General features: G+C 42.4%; 1 protein-coding gene across 1 annotated transcript in view; it reads right to left on the reverse strand.

The window, feature by feature from the left end:
- Positions 1-21,827, reverse strand: part of nos1apa (nitric oxide synthase 1 (neuronal) adaptor protein a) — a gene marked incomplete at its 3' end in the record, with an annotated part of 184,588 nt that overhangs the window by 31,307 nt on the left and 131,454 nt on the right. The window contains exon 7 of the mRNA XM_079244963.1: positions 16,760-16,929. Coding sequence (XP_079101089.1) covers positions 16,760-16,929 — 170 coding nt within the window. The remainder of the gene's footprint in view (positions 1-16,759; positions 16,930-21,827) is intronic.

Genomic DNA, 21,827 nt, shown 5'->3' on the forward strand with positions numbered 1-21,827 from the left:
TTGGTTATGATTTTATGCTTTTAAGAATGGATCGCATCATTAATCCGAAAGGTCCTGGGAATAGTATACTGTTACAATGCACTGATAAGCAATATCATTATGACAGCCCTCCAAACACTGAGTAGGTCTTTTGAGTCAAATTAGACTTCTGAAGGTATATTGTGGTATACCTAGTTGATTAAAATGGTGTTAGCTGTGAGGTGGGGGCTCCACAGCTTGGACACAGCCCATCCCTCACATTCTCAGTTGGATTCAGATGTGGAGAATTGGGAGGCTGAGTCACCAGCTCCCATTATTCTGCTGAAATTGCCTCTGCTGAATTGTGCTGTGAGTGAAGAGAAAAATGTTGAATGCATCTTTTTTTTTTTTTTTGCCTTTTCTTTTAAACCCCCTTTTGTATCGAGCCCAACTGATTGAACAGGACCCAGTTTTACAGAACTGGGAACAGAGAATGACCAGTCGGCTATCTGTCTTTTACACATAATGTGGACTCTCATTTTGGAAAAGTTAAAAATCACCTCCAGCTCCTGAGAGAATAAAGGACTTTTAGAGTCAGCAAACACTGGACTACACTCCACACTCAAAATCCTACCAGCTGTTGCCATCAGGCAGTAAAATGGAGTTCCCCTGGCTAATATAGTTTATATTCATGTCTGTAGCTGTGTAAGAGAGAATGGACTGTCAAGTTTATCTAATCTAATCTAATCTAATCTAATCTAAAACATCTATGCCAATAGTATTATATAAGCATAGAAGTATTATCCAAAGCATCATATTCCCCCATCAGTTGGCTTTCCTACCATGGTACAGGGATCCCCAACTCCAGATTTCTTAGGCTGGACTTGTGGTTTTAGATGTTTCCCTGCTGCAACACACTGGACTTAAGAGGTTTGTGCATAACTTGACAACAAGTTGTAGGACAAATATTTCATTAGTGAATCAGGTGTGTGCAGGACATGGGGCTTCCAATCCACCGTGCATCTTAGTGCCATGTTTTTTCCAGATAAACAAATATGTATGGGGTTATTTATATAAAAGAAAATATGATTTATCAGGGCAGACAGGGACCCTCTGTTGCACTTCTATCCACTTCTAATTCCCCTTTCAGACTATTTGACCTCTTTAAAAATCAGCAAGCAACAAACTAGACACTACACGCACTGTTCTCTTTTCTATCAGATGAAGCATCAACATTTCGAACAATGTCCGATACAATAGGTCTTCCATTGGATCAGGCAACAGCACTTGATCTGCATGTGCATCAAGAAGTCTTGTCTGTCTGTCTGTTTTGAACTGTATCCAGCAGACTGACCACTGCAAACCACAAACATCCCATAAAAGCGTCAGATTTGGAGATGCAATAACGCTGACACTATAACGCTGAGCTTTTGATGTGTAGAATAGTGTTATTTAGGAGAACATTAAAAAAAAAAAAAAAGAAACTCTTTAATCTCCTAATATTTCTGCATTTTCGGGGAAATAGTTTTATTTCAATACGATTGAAATAGTGGGATACTTTCAAAACAATGAACAAGGTGTTACAGATAAGAAAAGTTACCATTCAATATCAATCAATAAATAAAACATCTCTCATCTCTCTTGCTGTTCAAACCAAACTGAATTTCCAAGATGTCAGAAAAACAATCAGCTGCCGACTAAATGCAGTCTGCAACATGGTTGTGTCACCGTTTCTCATTTCCTTTTCAATTTCCACTGACTGCTTTCCACCTCTGGTCCTCCATCAGGTGGCTGCTTTTTGATTTCTTACATTTATTTTAAAGCAAAAGGATGTGCCGTCTCGAGACTCAGAACTCAACAGGAAGCATTTTCATTACTCTTCTCTAATCTACATTCCTGTTCGAACACTGTTATTCTGAAAGACACGTTTAGTTTATTTAAGTAATTGGAACCTCATTACGTTTTAATTAAGCCATGCAGTTGTGTAATTATGAGGAAATGATTCACATGGTGCTGTATTTGGAGTAGGCTGGTTGCTGCCGGGCCTCAAACCTTCGTTGGTTTTAATTTAAGCCACCTCGCCGATCACTGAGTTTGTGAAATACCAAACAGATGTTTTATTGCTAATTAGAAAAGAAATAATTATGCACTGAAAGTGTTTAGACCATGTAACTCATCAGATCTACGGAAAGTTCTCTGGGAACAAAATAAACACAAAGCTGTTTCCCTTGAAAACTTCTGACATGAATCTGAATCAATTTGCAAAAACAAAACAAAACAAAAAAAAACTCTGTGTGAAAGTGTTTAAATAGAAGGAAACGGGAATATTTTCACTTTGGCAAAGACATTTCAAATCTCTAAACGACTCTTTAAATTCCAACAGAACACTGACAAGTTTCTGACTGTTGTGTCATCGACCCTCCGGATCATCCTGTGGGTCCTTCACCTGTCAGGCCAACATGGAAGATGCTTGGATCACATGATTACATGTAAGAAAATTCACCTTGCTGTTGGGGAGAGTCAAGGCTCCATTGTAAAGTCTGTTTTATAACAAGGACTTCAGGTCACTTGTGCCTCTGGTTTGACAGAACTAAAGCTTGTTCTCGACACATCAGCAAATCCGAACTTTTTTACGTGACTAGTCTGTTATTTGAGGTGTGTGTGGTTGACGAGAAAAGCACGAAGCGGAAAGTTCTTCTCCATTTCTGCTGATTCGAGGTTAAATGGATAGTCTTACCGAACAACGGATTGAAATGTGAGCAACAGATGTGACGTATAAAGACACGGACATGGCCACATGCACAATCCCGTCCTGCCATGAATAAAGTTTCTTGTTAAATAATTTCGTTCATTTCACAAACACAGAGACCCCCGTCAGTAATCCCAGCCTTGTTGCAGATGAAGCTTCTCATGGAGTAGGAACTAACTAAAACAAAACAAACTTTTTTCTTGCTCTTGCAGCCTCAAGAACAAAATTGCTCCTTTTCGTGGAGTGTGTAACAAGCTTAAGTGTTAAATGCCTGAGAGCAGCTCATCTGTCTAAAGCTCCCAGTTCTTCACTCTCCTCTCAAACCATCCGTCTTCGCAGACAAGCAGGCAGGAATTACTGTCCTAAAAAGATTTTTGTCTTTTGTTCCTGTCCCTCTTGAAATGAAGATTTTGTTTTCCAATGTTGAAGGTCTCTCTCTGGCTAGAACTGTATATAAAACCAGCTCAGCTTTTGTCTGGCTTCCTTTATCCTTCAGGGGAGAAAGTTTCTGTCTGAGGGTGTTTGGTGTTTGAAATGCACCAGGATGATGTGTTTAGATCTCCTCAAACACTATTGTCACATGTGAAATGCCAATATCTTCTGTGCCTGTTCTTCTCTTCTCCATTTGATGATCAACCCCCCCAACAATTGTTGCTGACTCAACAAAAAGGTGCATTTTGGGGACATAGATGTTCAAAACACTTGCTGGATGTGTGTGTTAGGAAGTTGTGAGCTCTGATCTGTTTGTTTTGCAGTGTGTGATGAGAATCAGGGAACAGATATTAACTACTCTGATTTTAGCCTATAAACCTGTAATATACTAAATAATCCCTTTTATTCCCTCTGCAGTAAGCACCCTGAACAAATCTAGCAGCCAAAATCACCCATAACTTCATTTAGTGTTTGGTATACTGTTATTTTTTGTTTTTTTTCTTACAATCCATCTTTTATATGAGGCGGAGGAAGTCCAGCTGCAACCTTTTTAAGCATTCAGGATGACTATAACCTGGATAACAATCTAAGCAAATTGAATGTGAACAGGAAAAATGCAGGTTAATGGTGTAGAAAGTCAGGTGATAGAGAGAAATGATGTAAAATGAGGTATGATCATTGAAGCCTTGGATTCCCTCCATCAGTCCTCCTAACTCACAGCTCTACTCTTCACACTGAGAAACATTTCCTCTGGTTTATTATCACCAGTTAACATGAGATCTCTTCCCATGTGTGTATCTCGGACTGAATGAACTCATGAGGATAAAACCAGATCCGCATTCCACAAAATTCCAGATTTTTTTTTTTTTTTGTCTTGTCCAGCATTTAAGCAAGCAGACTGATGTTCTGGATGCTGTGTTCTGCTGAGCAAATTTATTTTGCCAAGGGGAACTTTTGTAGATGTAATGATCCCCTTGTATTTCTTGATTCTTATTTTATTTTTCAATTTGTTTTGGATAATAGCTTGTATTACAGAGTTTATGCTACTGGACCCGACCGGAAAGGACAGGAAAGGGGCAGAAAGAGAACAGAAAAGAGAACATAAAAAAAACAAAAAAAACAAAAACAAAAGAAAGAGATCAATGCATACATGTATATGCACATACATACCCACCTACATATATATGTATATACACTCGCACATACATTATATATATACATATATACATACATACATACATATACACATACATACACATGCATACACACACATGTACACATACATGCATACATAAAGATAGATATACATACATATACACATACATACACACACATATATATATATATATATATACATATATACACATATACATACTCACATACATACACATACATATACACATACACATACACACACATACACATACACTCACACATATGCATACATATATACATATCCATACACATACATACATACACATACACATACACATAAGTACACACACATACCCACCCACACACATAAATATATACACCCACACAAGCCAACTCTAGATTCGTGGAGAACAAAACCGTTGACAATCATGAAGACCAGAAACTAGCAAGTTAAGTCAAAAAGACAGAAAGAGAGGTACCTGCTGTTAGTGAATAAACTTGCTGGATGACTCAGTGACTGTGACACATGCAGAACATTCATGCAGAACATTCAGAGTGGAACGTGTTTAGAGAAGAGTGATCATGCCAATGTGACCCCGTCCGCCTACAGCTAGAGGAAGGCCAGGAGAACCCAGAGACCCGGGTAACCGACAGTCACCCCCAGGTACAGATCCCAACCCCCCCACTCCAGAGCCAGCCATGCATCTGCCCAGGAGGTGGCGAAGGAGGTGCCCAACCAGAGTCCCCCGCAGTCAGGGGGAACAGGCCCCAGCAGGCCCAGGCCGGCAAGGGCCGATCCCGCCGGGCACCGGCCACCTAGGGCAGACAGAGCGCAGGCCCCAGGGCCCCAAGAGCCCGTGAGCAGCCCCCCGCCCCCGCAGGCAGAGGGCACAGCCCACACCGACGGAGGACCAGGATCCCCAGACCGCCACCCAGCGGCAGCCAGGTCGCACCCCAGCGCACCAGCTGCGCCCCCGGGTACAGGACACCACCCCCCCACCACCAAACCACACACACATATACATGCATACCCCCCCCCCCCCCCCCCCCCCCAACACGCACTCCCCTCACACATATACATGCATACCCCCCCCCCCCCCAAACACGCACTCCCCTCTCAACCCCCATCCACACAACCCTCTGCAATCCATGCACATCATCCATAACATATACAACCCCACCCCACCTCTACTCACTCACCCATACCAAGTCACACGAACCCCAATCGCCCCCGCCCCCACACACGCTCCCCCCCCCCCCCCCCACACACACGCTCACACCCCGCCACCCCATCCCTCTACTTCTACCCAACCACACATGCCCCACCAAACACCCCTCCACCACCCATAGCCCCCCTCCAAACTTCACCCTCACTCACACATCCCATTCCGCATATACACCCCCCCCTACACACACACACACACACACACACACATACCCTCACTCCTCCAACACAGGCACACCCCAATACAACCCACGCGCCAACATACCCCTCCACACACACATCTACTCATCCTCACACATCCCTATCCCCTACCCACCTATATCCCCAACCCTAATCCCCCCCCCAGCCATCCCACCATCCATCTGTAACCCCATACACCCACTCCCACACATCCTCACCTCACCCCTCCATCATGTCCCATGTGAGATACCTCAGAGGGGGCAGAGGACAGGATGGCCCCGATCAGGGCCCCCATAATTACCGCCCACCACTCCCAGCGTCCCCCCCACCACCCCACAGATGCAGCCGACCCAGCACCCCCCCAGGGCCGGCGACAACCCTCCTACAGCCAGGCCAGCCCAGACTTAGGCCTAATGGACGGCACTCTTCCCCCACCCGTACCCCCCCCCAGTAAAGCCCCGAGAGCAGGGGCATGAGAAGACCCTATCGTCCCTGCCTCCCCCCCGCTTATGACTGATTGTGAAGTATGTATTAGTTGCAATTAAAACTGAGGGAATTGCCACGCGGTGTTGGGAGAGGGTCCACCTAAGCAGCCCCGCCCACCATACACCGCATGCTCTTCCCCCTAATCATGTGAGTCGTCAGTGTTTTGGTGTTTGGTGTCTAAGTGTAATTAAAACTGGGAGGTGAGCCGAGGCTGGGTGCAGCGATCAAGACCACCTTGATGGCCTTTCTCACCACCCAGCGCCACGTGCACACCTCCCAATACCCTGCCTGTGTGTGATGGGGAGCGGGGAGGAAGAGGGGTTGAGGGATTTAAGTCTGGAGGAAAGTGAGCTTTCCTCCAGAAGGTGAGCCGCCCGCAGCACTGGGCATGCCCCCTACTCCCAGGGCCCCCCAAGGACCAGGACAAGCCGGGGACAGCCATCCCCGTAACCAGAGCCTTCGGCGACTCTAACCAGAGAGTCATCACTGACCCAAGAGGGGACCAACTCACCACATGCAGAAGGGGGGCACGAGGACAAAGAGGAGGCGGGGCGGCAGAAGGGGAATCCCAGACCGATTGTCCACCGCCCCCTCACTCACAGAGGACACCCCCACCTGGGGACATGAAGTCCCCCCTTGTCCACACATCGGCACTTCACACTGTCTCAGCACAAACCTACAGCCACACACACACACACTTCCGGACACATTCAGGTCCACCCAGCCACCCGTTCAGCCCACCCTTAAAACCATCCTCCTGACCCCCACGTCACATCCAAATCTCCCCCACTCCCATCCATCATATCTACACTTATCCACCAACCTACCACACACATGCACCACCCACTCCCCCATACATACACCCCTGCCCCCCCCCACACACACACAGACAGCACGCCCCCCCCTCCCCCCTCCTCCCCCCCCATACACACACCCGTATACATGCACCACCGCCACTCCCCACATACACGCATCACCCCACTCCCCTACACACACGGCACTACCCCCCCCACAGACACCACGACACCCCCCCCACACACGCATCATCACACTTCCCCACCCACACACATCCACATACCTATGTACCGCCACCAGTCCTCAACGCACACCCCCTACACACATCCCTCCATACACACTCACATCCCATCCACACTATCAAACACCCCCCACTCAACAAGTCCCAGGGTCGCAACCAGGCACCAGAGCACGTACCCGCCCGCCGCCGCAGCGGCAGGTCCAGGTCAGCCCAGCCCCCCCCCGGCACAAGCCGACCCCCCACCCCCAAGAGACAGGGGACAACCCCGGGCACCGGAGCCCGGGACCCCGCCCAGCCCACCCCACGGCGGCACAGGCGCCCGTTACGGAGTCACGCCCGCCAACCCATCCCCCGCCAGCGACCCCGCCCCGCCGCTGCGCGGCAACTCCAGCCGCTGGCCCATCCAGGTCCACAGTAGGGCTAGAAACCTAGCCACTCCAGCAATGGAGCAGTCAAAATCCCCCCCCCAGGAAAATTCCAGATTTATGAGTCGAAACAACAGGAAAGAAGAATACCAAACTGAACAATGGCTCAAATGTTTATTGTCTAATTGCAGTCTTACTCCTTGACAGTTGGCAGACTTTAATTCTATAACTTCATAAGTTGACACATATTCATACACACAGACACACACAAGCTATAAGCTAAGGACTAAAATCAACAAGCTGCAAGGCCATATGTAGAAATGTCCCAGGGAGATGGTGCCTCCAATAAAAAAGTCTCAGGAGACAGTTTTACAAAACCTCACTAAATTTACAGACAGCGAGAAGATGAGAGGCTTTTTTTTTCTGCTTGTGTGTAGAGTTCTGTGTGTGTAGAGATAAGTCTCAGTCATGGAAGAGAAGGCCAAGAACCAGTGTCCCTGCAACACCGAGTTTAAGACTGAGAAGTGGATGCTGTTGCTCCCCACTAGTAAAAGAATGGAAGACTGAGTGAGGCTTCAAACCACTTAACAGTAACTTACCACTTATATGGATGCTATGAATGTGAATTAATTATGTGGAATCATTTTGAGGATTTCTCCTCCTCACTCTCTCTTTGCATCTCTTTTCCTCCTTTTAGTCACATCTGTGTGTCATCATCACACATTTATCCTGAGGACAAATGATGGCTTTGAGAAGATTCTCACAGCATGTTAGCGATCAAATGACAAGGCTGTGGATTCTGGACCCAACATGCAAGTTGAGCTCATTTGAACTCCAGGTAATGTTTTTGTTTCATTCACCAGGATATACTGTCAATTTTTTCAGATTAAAATGACATGGATGGGATTCCTACAAAGAATTTAGGCCTTGTTAGAGAGAAACAGCTGGTTACAAAAACAAAATAACAACAATGCTATAAAAACATAAAAAAACATTATTCTGTATGCTCTGGAGTTCCACTGGGACTAGTAATCAGTCCCATTTCCTTCACACTGTACCAGCTCCCCAGCAGCCAAGTTATCAGTTGCTTTGAAATTTCATTTCACCGCTATGCTGATGACACACAACTGTGCATGAAAAACGATGCACACCTTATAACATCATTGTGATCGCCATCATCAGCAGTTTCCACACTCACTGCTGGTCTGGAAGAGATAAAGATGCGAATGAATGACAAGAGTTTATCTACGATAACCAACATTGCTGCCTTTAGTCAGGAAATCCCCTTTTAGTCGTAGTCACAAAGCCGAGTCTTTGATTTAAACCTTATCTAACCAATGAGGCTCACATCAAACATCTCCATGTGTCTTTCACTACTTCAGAAACATCTGTCCCACTCTGATCCTGCCTGGTGCTGACAAGCTTCACTGCAAAACTGAAATCTAAGTAAGATTAAAAATCTTAAATTGAGTACACATATGCTTAATTTTTTTTATTTTTTATTTTTATTTTTATTTTTTTTAAAGGTAAGATTATCCTTAGTTTTTATGTCAGATAATTCCTCTTGTTTTAAGAGTATTTTTTTTTTTACTTGTTTTTGGATGTCTTGACAAGACAAATTTTCTTGTTCTGTTGGCAGATAATTTATCTTATTTTAAGCAACATTTACCTAATTTTTGTATATTTTTTTCTTGTTTTTTAAGGCTGAGTTTTTGCTGTGTTGTCCACGCCTTTGTTTTCTCCAAGCTTGACAAGCGTAACACACATCTCATCAGAACTCCCAGACAAATCATCAAAAAGCTGCAATATATTTAAAACTGTGCAGGAAGGATCCTGATGAATGTGAGCACATTCCCCACCATCCTCCGCTCACTAGACTGGCTCCTTGCCTTTACTCGGATTGAATACATGTCTCTCTCTCCTATCCTTCCAATGCATCCATGGTGATATACCCCCCATACCTGAGAGAATCTTTCAACCCTTCAAACATCAAGCTCTAAGACCAGCTCAGTGAGGGACCAGAACGCCCTCCTTGTCAACCTGAGTGCTTAACAGACTAGTAAAAGTATTAAAAAGGGATTCATGAAAGTCTTAATCCCAATGGCTTTCATCCATCCACACACATATAAACCCGTCTTCAAGACTTTTCCATGCTTTAACCTGCTTAGACATGGGGTTGCTCATCTAATGCAGCAAACGGTTTGGTTTGTCAGGCAACTAAATTAGCAAGTATTTGTAAGATTATGGTTAACATTCCTCGCCTTTTCAGGGCATCTAGTGTGTGAATGCACATTTAAACTTTGAAAACACTCTCTGTCTCACATCTTCATTGTACAGGAGCTTTTATGGTTTCTTTGACAAACACTTGCTGAAAGCGCATGATCACGCAAAAGTTACATGACTGAAATTTGGCTGTTCTTGACCCTTCTAAACAAGGAAAAGCACAGGGAGTATATCATTCATACACATAGTTTCAGCTTATCTACTTTATGTTAAGGAACATTTGATGTTTTAAACCATTTCAAAAATAATACTTTCTTGCTCTTTGATGGATCACATAGATGCCTTTAGAGACCAACCTGCTCCTGCTGACTGGAGGACTATATAATAAAGCCATCTGACAAGTCCAGAAGAGAGAATATAAACTTGCTTTATGTATTCCCCAAGCCACCCACAGATGCAATGCCTCCAGTTTCTCATGACTCTGCAGCAGGCTTTACTCTACAGAGACAAACCAGTTAGTAGGCTTTCTGTGGAGAACCATGTGATGCAGCATGAATCAAAGAGGAATAGAACTATCACAGAAAAAAAAAAGCAGCGTGTAACACTTAATCCTAATGTTGACTTTTCACTAGTTTCTAACTAAACAACAGAGCAGCTCACAACTGATGTTTATGATGCATCAGTTCAACATTTACCGATTACTAACAAATTGGTTGGACTGATCTGGTCAGAGCATCATTTGCTCTGTTAAACTGGAAGTTCAGGAGAGGAAAAATGAAGACATTCAAGTCTTTAGTCAGTTCTTTGACTTTCCTGACTGGATTTAGAGAAGTCAGATAAAAAAAGGAAGCACTGGCCAGGAGGGTGAAAATGTCTGTGTCTGTTCATTAATCTGCCAATGTTAGGTTTAAAACAATAGAGGTGCACTAATGATGGGATGGGAGGAAAAGGTGGGAGTGCTGTGAGGGGAGAGCTGCCTGCAGAGCTACACTCATAGATCAGAGCGCTTACACCTGCCTGTCAGCTGCTGAAAGTGGGCCAGAGGCAAAACCTTTATCAAAGCTCTTGTTTTACAGCCTCACTTTAAAGTATGCACAGTTGCCTTTCTTTCTCACTCACAAAGAAGGAAGGAAGAAGGCTTTTACTTTCATTATTGTGCTAATGTCTTATTTCCGAACAAGAAGCTGGGATTAAAATAAATCAGTTCCTGCTTTTTAATCATGTTGACATTTTGCATCACATGCCATTGGCTGTTTCTGTTCTCACTTTTAATTGAAACCATCAATAAGCATCACCACCTTGCTTTAAAGAAAAAAAGTAAATAGTACACTTGTCTTAACCGGGACTTGCATCATAGTGATGTTCCTGATCCCACGGCATGCTCTTTAAAATAAACATTCTGACTTAATCCATAAATACAAAGTCAAAGGTAGGATGGATGTATGCTTTCCGATCCCTACGAATGCACAACACCGAGGGATTTGTCAGTCTAATGGGAGTTGACAGGAAAAGAATGAACTTTAACACTCACAGGCTGCTTTCCCTGTCATGAGCTTCCACAGCAACCTGGTAGTGAATCAAATCCCTCTACTCAGGAGCAGACACACACAGCTGTGTGGAGAAAATGCATACAAATGGAGGCTAATGTAAAGGCACAGCGGATGCACACGCACACACACACACACATCCTTTTTGCCATTACCTTCCTCCACATGTCCCTGCACATTTCCATTTAATCTGTCAAAGAGCTCAGATTGATGAAATGTACCAAACGGGGGGAAAAATTCTAAAGCATACATGTTTACACAGATGCAGCCTGACAATCAGTCTAAGACACAGTCAGACTTTGTGCAGAGATGTGAGAGCAGATCAGGAGCTGGAATGACTGGTTCCATAACTCCACCATCACTGGCATCCAAAGCCTGAGAAACAGCTGATTGGCGAAGACGTGTGTGTCTGAGTTAGGACCCCAAACGGGTCTCAGAATCATGTTTTTGGAAGTTTTAATGAGGATAGAAAACAGGTGTGTGACAGGAAGCGCGGAACTAAAGGTGGTACAACATTTCATTGGTTTATGATGAAACATTAAATAAACTGTGGCCTTGAGTGTCGCCTCACAGCTCATCTGTTTAATTATTTTCAGCAGAACTAGAGAATGCCTGAGGACCTACCCAATTAGCCTAAGTTAACTACTGATCGCAGCCTTTTTTGTGAACTTTGAACACTTTTAGAAGTGAAAAGGAACACGCAGTGACAAACAGAGCTTTGAGTGTCCTCCTTAATGAAAAATTCTGCTTGTGTGAACTTATCCAGAGAGGCATGAAATGTAAAATGAATCATTCTCTTACAGATTTCAATGAAAATTAGTGCACCATTTTTTTTTTATTTAGCTGAATTTTACAGGGAAATGTATCAAACCTTGTCCAAATAATCAGCAACTGTGGACACACGTGGGGTTTTCTGTCTGGTCGTAATGTGAACAGGAAACTGCAATTGCTGAATGGAGTGTTGGATATATCATACTTTGAGATCATTTTGAGTCTTCTGCACACAAAGATCAAAACGTAAGATGATGACGATACAAACCCTCCAGTTACTCGAGCTAAAAAATAATAACGGATTTGATTTATATGGTGCTTTTAAAGCCCCCAAAGCTCTTCATACTAAACTGGTTATTTATTTACTCCACATCCACAGCTGCCCCGGGACAGATTGATGGAAATGTGGCAGACAATCTGTGCCACCATCCATCCATCCACCCACCATGCATCCATCCATATCTGTGAGTGGGAAAACATCTTGCCTCAACGACACAATGGTAGAACGACTCAAACGAAGCAGGTTCGAGCCATCAAACTAATGTACTGTATGTAAAAAGATGAATGGATCCTCCGTCACATCACCTGCAGGTTTCTGAAGAGCTGAACTGAAGCTTGGTGGGCCGTTCACACCATCATTATTTGGCAGCGCCACACATGCCATCGCTTCAGGAAAATACAAAATGGTTAAAGAGATGGCGCTGAGAGGGGGCTGTGAGCCTGTGGGGGTGTATGACTGTAGCTAAGAGCTACCACGTGTCTAGCCTGGGAGCGAACTGGTGGGCGGGTTAAAGCTAAGTCACACTGTTAGCCTCATATCAGATACCTGTCAATCAATAGGACATGTTCTAATTATGCTGAATGTCAAAGGTTAAATAACATCTAAAGAGATCAAAATATTTTTTTTACACCCCTCACAGTTGTAACGAAGGAAAACCTGACCTATTAATACTAAAATGTTTGTTTTTTTTTAACCAGGTTGTAAACATGTTTATTTCTGCTGTTTTTTGTTTTTTTTTTGTTTGTTTTTATAAACACAGGAGTCTATGAGGACAGACTCCCTTTTGGAGCCCCTAGTGGATGAGGGGAGAACTGCGGGTTTTGGTACTTCTGGATAGACTTCACTTTTAACCGCCAAAGGTTGCCACTTGCATCAAACCTATAGTTTTTAGACATAAATATGACCCTAACACACCCTAAAAATGTGCATTGACTAAACAGATGGAAGCTGAAACCGTAGTAACAGTTCTCACAGTTCCTCAACCTTTCCAACATCACTTATAATAGAACTTAATCTCAAAAGCAAGAAAATTTAATAAATGAGAGAATGATGAAAATCAACCAGGAAAATTTTCTTTTGCTTTGAAATTTGTCAAGAAGAGTTAAAAATGAGCAAACTTTCCTTCTGGTCAGATTTTATATTTTAAATGTCTGATTCTTTAAAGTGGGAAGTTAAAAAGTAATTTTACTTCAAATATTAAACAAATGTGGATTTTGTAATTTAAGTCGTGTTTTACAAAGTTATTCAAAGTCAAGAGGAATTTGCATTATGTAAATAAATAATGAGGCAAATATAAACTTTTCCATAATGAGCTTTGGTGCACCTCCCTGTGTAATAAAGTAATTCTCTGGTTGGTGGCTTAACTCACTCATATGTCCTCCTAGATAATTGCCTGGCTGAAAAGCCAATGTGAATAATAAATGATCCATTATATATCCTATATAAACTTTTCTGTTTTTGCCTCTCTCAGAGCTCTTTGCTTATGTTACAGACTTAAAATTTAAATGTGTTCATATTTTCTAAGTACAATAATGTTTGTCAGCGAAGACACAGAAGATTTTCCTTTGAAAGTCTGTTAAATAAACACATAAAATAATTACAGATTTCAGTTTTATTGCATTTTAAAAAAACATTAAAACCTCTTTTTGGAAATTAAGTTCACACATAAAACCTTCCAACACTGGGACCTATGGTGAATTTGGTTTAAAGTATAGTGTTAACTTGCAATTCAATAAATAAGTAAATACACTTTTTAATATCTATCTCAGGGCGTCCAGCTCTGGTCGTCAAGGGCTACAATCCAGCAGATTTCAATGTGTCGTTGCTCTTACACACTTGTTTAAATGAAAAAAATCATTCTCCAGAACTTCACAGGCTATTGGAAACATTTCATTGTCTTAAAACCTGCAGGACTGTGGCCCACGAGGACTGACTCTGGACACCCCTGATCAAACCAAACCTTTATCTGAATCTCAGAAGCGTTGCATCATTTAACCATAAAAAGTCAATTTTCTTCCCCAGGATTGTAACTCAATGTAAAATGTGTGTTTAAGCCTGAATTTTAAAGCAAAATAAATTTATGATGCAATACAACCACACAAACACACAGAATCCAGAGAAGCTGCAGGTACCAGTAAACATTTAAAGCCATAATAAAAATTATTCTGAATCTAATGTTGCTAATTTAATACACAAATCTTCACTCTCAAGCCAAAGAGAGGCATACCAAGCATCACACTCTGTGGAACAACAATGTTATCCCCCAACTCTTGCCTCAATCACAAACCCAATTCTACCCCTGCACGCCAGTGAATTTCCCAGTAAACAACAGTTACTGTGCTCTGCCAGCTGAGACACACAGCTGTGCTTGCACGCTCATCAGGCCGGGGAGCATTTCTCCGCTTATAGATGGATGCCAGTGGAGAGTATCTATGAGCCTGCGAGCAGACAGTCTGACAGAGATGTATTAAATTGCTCACACTATGAGACCACACAAACACAAACACATGCACGGGATGATTTGTGGGTCAGTCTCGACAGACTGCTGACAGTCGGCGGATAGTGAGAGCTATTTCTGCAGCCATGCCGTACACAAGCGTAGCCTTGGTGTTAACTGGATTTAACTGGAGGCTGCAACAGGAACGTGTGACTTCTTCCTAATAAATAAAGGAATCTCTGAATTAGCTTTTTTTCCTCCTACCATTCTGTAGTGGTGTGTTTGTTGTATTGTAGCCATTTGGCTGATTGTTTCTCATAATACATTCACAACTGAATTACTTGGATTTGAGGCATTTGATGAAAAGATGTACATTCCAGGTTGTAGTCTTTGAAAAATTAAGTGTTGAACACAAGCTGGGACTTTTAGTGACATTCTTCTGCTTTAACTCACTTTTTGCATTTGACAGTGCTGCCATACGTATGTAAAAGGAGACGTTCATTTCAGACGTTGCTGCCCTCATACTATCACATGCTGCCTACAAGATCTGCTGCTCAGACCAGGACAAGATAGCAAACCCAGGTCTAAACTCTACAGCAGCTGATTTTAAAGAAATCTGGTCGGTTTCTAAAGCTTTAAATGATTTATGGACACATTACTTTTCAGATCTTGTGGTATGTTATCAACCTTCATGGGGTCTTGGGTAATATGGAGAAGATTTTCCTTCTTCCTCAGAGGTCCAACTGAGTTCCAGTTGTACTCAGAAACATGCAGGTCTGCATCAACTCTGCTACATTTCCATATGATGCTCCATTTGATTCACCAATTTTAAATCAAAAACTTTTTTTCACGGTGTCCATCTTTTTCTTTTGATCTGGTTTGTTGTTCAAGTCCAACCTTCTGACGGTGTTTTTTGTGCTCAGCAGAGAAATAAAAATAAGCAATTCTAAAGTACAAAGCATGATAGATTTTACAGGCCCAAAGGAAATCTTCTTAAAAGGAAAATTTGGAAGAAATCATAAAAGGAAACCTCAAAAACCATGTTTTGAGTCAGGCTAACCTGACATGAATGAATGAATGGATGGATACTTGATGCCCTGCCAAGTTTTCCCAACTATAACCTGGACGGACTTTAAAGAAGCAATAAGCACAAATTCTTAATTTCTGGATTGAAGGACTAAAAAAAAAATCACTATGTAAAGAACTGGAGGTGTAATTTAATCTGGATTATAGCATGATGTCATCCACAGCCTGTCTATGTTCATCTCCAGCCTCCTCTCGCAGCCCTCAGCCCTCCCTCCAGCAAGCAAGCAATGGCACTGCATGTTTTCATAAGGAAATGGCGGCGAACAGAGCAAAATGTTTATATGTAGACAACCAGAAACCAGGATGAAACTGGCCTTGTGTCAGAGTGGGATGTCTGTCACTATAGACAATCTTTGTACATATGTACATGACTTTGTTTCACTGTTAAAGTAAAAATAATGGTGCCTCCTAGATTCTAAGCACACCTCTTTTAAAACTAAAGAAACGCCATAAATGCCCACATCTGCTGAGAGTTTGGAGGGGAGGGATTTGCTCAGTGTGTTTGCATTTTGAACGTTTATTTGCACACGAGGGGAGTGGGGGGCAGAGGCAGAGGAAGGTGTGGCTAACGGTCTACAGGCAGCGCTCAACAGCAAAACGTTCTGGTGAAACAATTTCGCATTTGCTCCTTTAACTTTAACGGACTGGTTTATACTTTATATATACTGTTTATATATTCTAGTTTTCACTTTTGTGTTTCTGTATTTCCAATAAGCTGAAAAAACTACAATTTTAAAAATGATCCACAATGGTTTTAAATGGTTAAAAAAACCCACAAAACTCCAAGTTAAATCCTGCCGCTAGTAAAACCCAGGCAGGTGAGACTTACCTTGTTCTCAGAGTGGTTTAGGTCGCTTGTCTTTGCAGTGGCATCCAGATCCGTCACTCCTCTGTGCAGGTTTAACTCCTCTGCTCCCGGAAACTGGTTCACCTCCTCTGCATCGATGTCCGTCTCCTCGGCGACGGTTGGCGTCTTCTCAGTGCCTGTTAACTCCCGAGCTGAGCCGAGAAGAGTACACACACATACAGGTGGATAAGCACGCACACCTGCATACACACATGGAGGTATGAGCATGTGCACACACACACACATACATGGGCGGAGACACATAAAGTAAAGAGTAAGTAAGAAACAATATTGTGAAAGATGTTTTACCATTGTTTTACCAGAAAAGCGAAAGCAAAAAGAGGAATTCACAATGATGCTTCAGCACAGGATCCTGTTCAGTTGTGTTTTTCCTTCCAAGCAACTGTCATGACAGCAGCAACGTTACGGTGCACGGCGATTGTTGCAGATGACGATCGCAACATCTCACATTAATGAAACTAAAACAGACAAAAACTCGTCTGCTATCAAAACATGGGTGGAACTAAGCTTCCTCTGCATAAATAAGAATAAAACTGAAGTTTTAACTTTTGGGAAAACTGACCTGCTGGCTGGATGCAGCAGTGCTGGAGGCTCTTTGGACTTTTTTAGCCATTTTATTTAAAATCTTGGGGTTTTCTTTGATTTTAATTTTATATTTTAGAAGCAGGTCAGTGCAGTAGTCCAGTCTAGTTTTTATCACTTAAGGCTTATTAGTAGAGTGAAACCTTATATTCCTCATGATGTCCTGGAAAGGGTCATTCATGCTTTTATCTTCTCCAGACTGGACTACTGCAACTGACTTTATACTGGGATTAACCAGTCTCTCCTCCAGCGCCTACAGCTGGTCCAGAACTCAGCTGCCGTCTGTTAACGGGGAAAAGACGGTGGGAGCACATTACCCCCATGCTCAGATCTCTTCACTGGCTGCCCGTCTCATTTAGAATAGTTTGTAAGGTTTTACTTTTGGCTTTTAAATGTTTAAATGGTCTGGCACCTCTGTACCTTTCTGAGCTTCTGCAGCATCATTGTCCCGTCAGAGCTCTTAGATCAGAAGACCAGATGCTTCTAGTAGTCTCGAAGACTCGACTCGTACAGACAGAGCCTTTTCTGCAGTAGCTCCCAAACTCTGGAACAGTCTCCCTCTTTCGGTGAGGTCTGCTGGGACTTTAAGTGGTTTTAAATCTCTTTTGAAAACTCATCTTTTTATGTTGGCTCTTAACTCCGGAGAGCAGGAGCACTCGGTCTTTTCTGTCTTATTGTGTCTCTAACTATTTTGTTGTCTTATTTTAGTGCTTTTAATGTTGATTTATTTTATTTTACCTGTACAGCACTTTGGTTACTTTGAGGTATGTGAAAGTACTCTACAAATAAAGTTTGATTGATTGATTATCTTTGATGAAACTGCAAATGTGTCAATCAGTGCACCTTTTTTAAAATCCATCTAAATTTATTCAAACAACACGTTTACATCAAACCCAGTTGCCCAAAATGCTGTATAATAAAAAACAACACACTAAAATTTAAACAAGACAAACAATATAATAAAACCAGCGTAAAATCATCATCAAGCTCAACTGTGTCCCAAAACCACACTGTAAAGAACATAAACATGAAATAATGGTAATATTCCGACAGATGAGACATTAGGGAAATCCTGCAGAAAAAACCAGAAAAATCAGACATTAGAGTAAAACTCCATCCTTAAAATATAATCTATAGCTTCACTGGGACCTTTTGTTTTACTTTGACTGTTTAATGAAGGATGATTTACAGCAGATCAATTCACTGAAATACTGAAACAGGTAAAGACTGCGTGTGCGTGCTCTCAAACAGTGCTAACATGACTACCATTACAAAACAAAATGCAGTTTTCTTTGTTGTCACTGCCATCTAAGAAACAGGCAAATAAATCAGCTGATCTCAGTATAACTTACAGCAGTGATGTTACACCGACGTTACTGCTGTGTAAATGAGCAATGTGGCGCCTTCCAACAGGGTGGCGCCTGAGAACAAATCTGTTAATATGTGATCAGAAAATAACATTTTATTTCTCTGATCAGTTTGATTTTCTTCAAATTGCTGCTCTATATTATGCTCTAAACATGGTGGTGCGACCTCTGTCTGTCGGGGCTGCGCTTGAAAAATGGTGGAAGAGAAATATGTGGAACAGTCTGCAGCCTTTTCTATAGCTGATTCTGCTGCTTTGACTTTGTTCTGATATGGAAAATTCACAAGTCAAAGTGGAAAAAGATGTCATTTGTAGAGGAGTGAAGCTAAATGCGCCCTGCGATGGACTGGCGAGCTGTCCAGGGTGTACTCTGCCTGTCGCCCAAAGCCAGCTGGGATAGGCTCCAGCTTCCCCGAGACCCTGAATTGGAATAAGCGGCTTGGAAAATGAATGAATGAATGAATGGATGAAGCTAAATGCAGAGAAATAAAGGCTGTACAGTGCAGCTGCTGTCAGTAATTTAATAACATTTATCATTTGTTGGCTTCTGACCTCTGACGTCGACCAGACGTTCTGGTCCAGAGAACTGCTGCTCGCTGCATATTTTCTCTTTTTTTAGATCTTTCTCTGTAAACCCTGGAGATGGTTTACAGAGAAAGCAGATCAGCACTTTCTGAAAAAAACATTTAAATCCTAATTCATCATGAAGCCCAGGTTTCACTTCAGCAAGTCATCTTGACTATTTCTACACAATGAAATGTACAGAGTTGCTGCCATGTGATTGGCTGAGAAATATTTGTGTTTGAAAAAACAAAATGACCAGTGAGTCCAGTTTTTATGTTCCAAGGCGAGCTTGAAACAAGGAATTAATTACTTTAAGTGTGTCTCTGTTGTGTGTTGTGTTAGCATTTAACTGTATCAATAAAGTTAACACAAAATTGGCTCATTTCTAACAAAAGCTTCCATATCAGCTTAGCATCTATTTTTATCCCTCAGACTCCGATAGTTTTATCTGTTTGACTTACCACACCAACAGATTCACCGCTGTTTGCATGTCTTTTCCTGACTGCTGCGCCCCAAGCTGCCACTCCTCCAGTATTTCACTTGTAACAGTGTTTCTTCCAACATTTTCTAGCCAGATCCCCTCTATTCTAACTAACTCTAGACCTTTTCCAACACTCAAGGTTGGAAAAAAGTGGAAATAAGTTGAAAGGTTTGAACTCCTTTCAATGAAAACACTTATTTTTTTTCCAGTTAATTAATTTACCTCAGATATGATGAAGCAAAAGATCAGTAAATGTTGTAAAAAAGCTCCATATTTCTTACCCACCCTGTTAAAATCTCTCCTACTGCACTTTCTCACCCTGTCCATTCCTCCAGCATCTCCTGCTCAACCCCCCCCTTTTATTAGTACCGCCTTCTCCCCTCTACTTCCAGCTCATTTCAAACAGTCTGACAGGACCACAGTACTTCTTGTCCTCCCACTAAATTACCTCATCCTTGATAACCCACTGCCAGCCTCCATCACCTTTTACTTCATCACAAGTCCTCTTCATCTCCTTTTCTGAGCCAGCGATCAGCGCTGTGCTGTCCTGCTCGCCTCTGCTGCTGGGGGGGGGGGGTTTCTTATGTTGTCTGAATGTCCTCCCTGAAACACCACAAAGTGCAGCTACAGAGCCCAGTTAGTGAGCTTTTCTTTGCTGTGATTAAAGTTGTTTTTTTTTTGTATGATTTCAGTAAAAAAAAACAACAACAAAAAAAAAACATTCTTCTGAGACCAACTTGCTCGGTATTTTCTCTTCTGCTCAACCCAGCTCTTCATCCTTTCTCTTCATGTCTAATCCACTTCTATAGTTAATCTTTTTTTATCCTCTTTCCAAGTTTCTTTTCCTTCTATTATCCATCTCTCCTTCCTCCTCTCCTTCAGCCCTCTCACTTCTCTATCCCTCCTCCTTTCATTGCAACAATAATTAGTTTTCCAGATAAGCTCATTGACTGTCCGTAACGGCTCGTGTTATTTAACACGCCATGACAGTGGATGCGAGTGTGTACGTGCAGACCTCTCTTTTGTATGCATGCGCAGTCCTCTCACAATCTTTGTGGATGTACAGTTAGAATGCGTGGGTGATCTCTGGGCTCATCAGGATGTGCAAGCGAGCTCATCTCTGGAGGGCTGAAGGGGCTTCTGGAGATAACATGTTCCTGCTCTGCACTAACAGCATTGGGGAGGGAGCGCCACAATGCTGGCTGCAGTAATGAGTGGAACAACTGCGTGCAAGAGACTCTTTCTTCTGCTGAATCCCCGTATCCGTCCTCTTACACCTCATTCAGGGCCACGTGTCGCAGGGCTGCATGTCCAGGCACGAGGCAGAACATGAAAGCAGTGGAGCCCACCAGTGCTGCTGCTGTGCAGTTTGCTCCTTTTGCAGAGATTTGGAACCTCTTTACCAGCATATGTGGACAGCAGGCAGGATGTGGAGAGAAAACTTGATTTCGAAAAGGTGGTATATTAGAGATTAAACACCTGCTGCAGATGTTTGTTATGATTATTTCTTTATCTGTTTTCTGGTGGGGAAAGTGTGCATGCTTCCTCCGCAGTGAAACCTCATTTCTGGAACAGAAATACACATAGCTTCATGCAGTCCTTGCATGGAGCTGGGTTTACCTGACTTGGTTAGAGATGAGTGATGGTCCACAAAGAAATAAATGAACTCGGAAATGTTCAAACATTTTTTGGAATATTTAATTTCTTATTAAAATGATTCTGACTCTGAGCCTCCGGAGTGGCATTTTAGGCGTCTGAAGCAAAGCACTCTTCAGGTGCTTTTTCTTGCCATTTTCATTATTGTTTTTCTTCTTCTTCTTCTTCTTCTTATTATCATTATTAGGGGTGGGACTTGATTAAAAAACATGAATGTAATCATTTACAGGCTTTGTAATTAATCTCGATTAATCGCATTTTATTCACATAATAAAATTTGCCCTCATTTAAATGGATTTTAAGGGATGATTAAAACAAACAACAGAAAAAGAGATTAATATTTTAAACTCAAGCTCTATTAATGTCTGGAAAAATGTATT

The sequence above is a fragment of the Telmatherina bonti genome (genome assembly GCF_933228915.1).
Source record: "Telmatherina bonti genome assembly, chromosome: 8".
NCBI classification, from domain to species: domain Eukaryota; kingdom Metazoa; phylum Chordata; class Actinopteri; order Atheriniformes; family Telmatherinidae; genus Telmatherina; species Telmatherina bonti.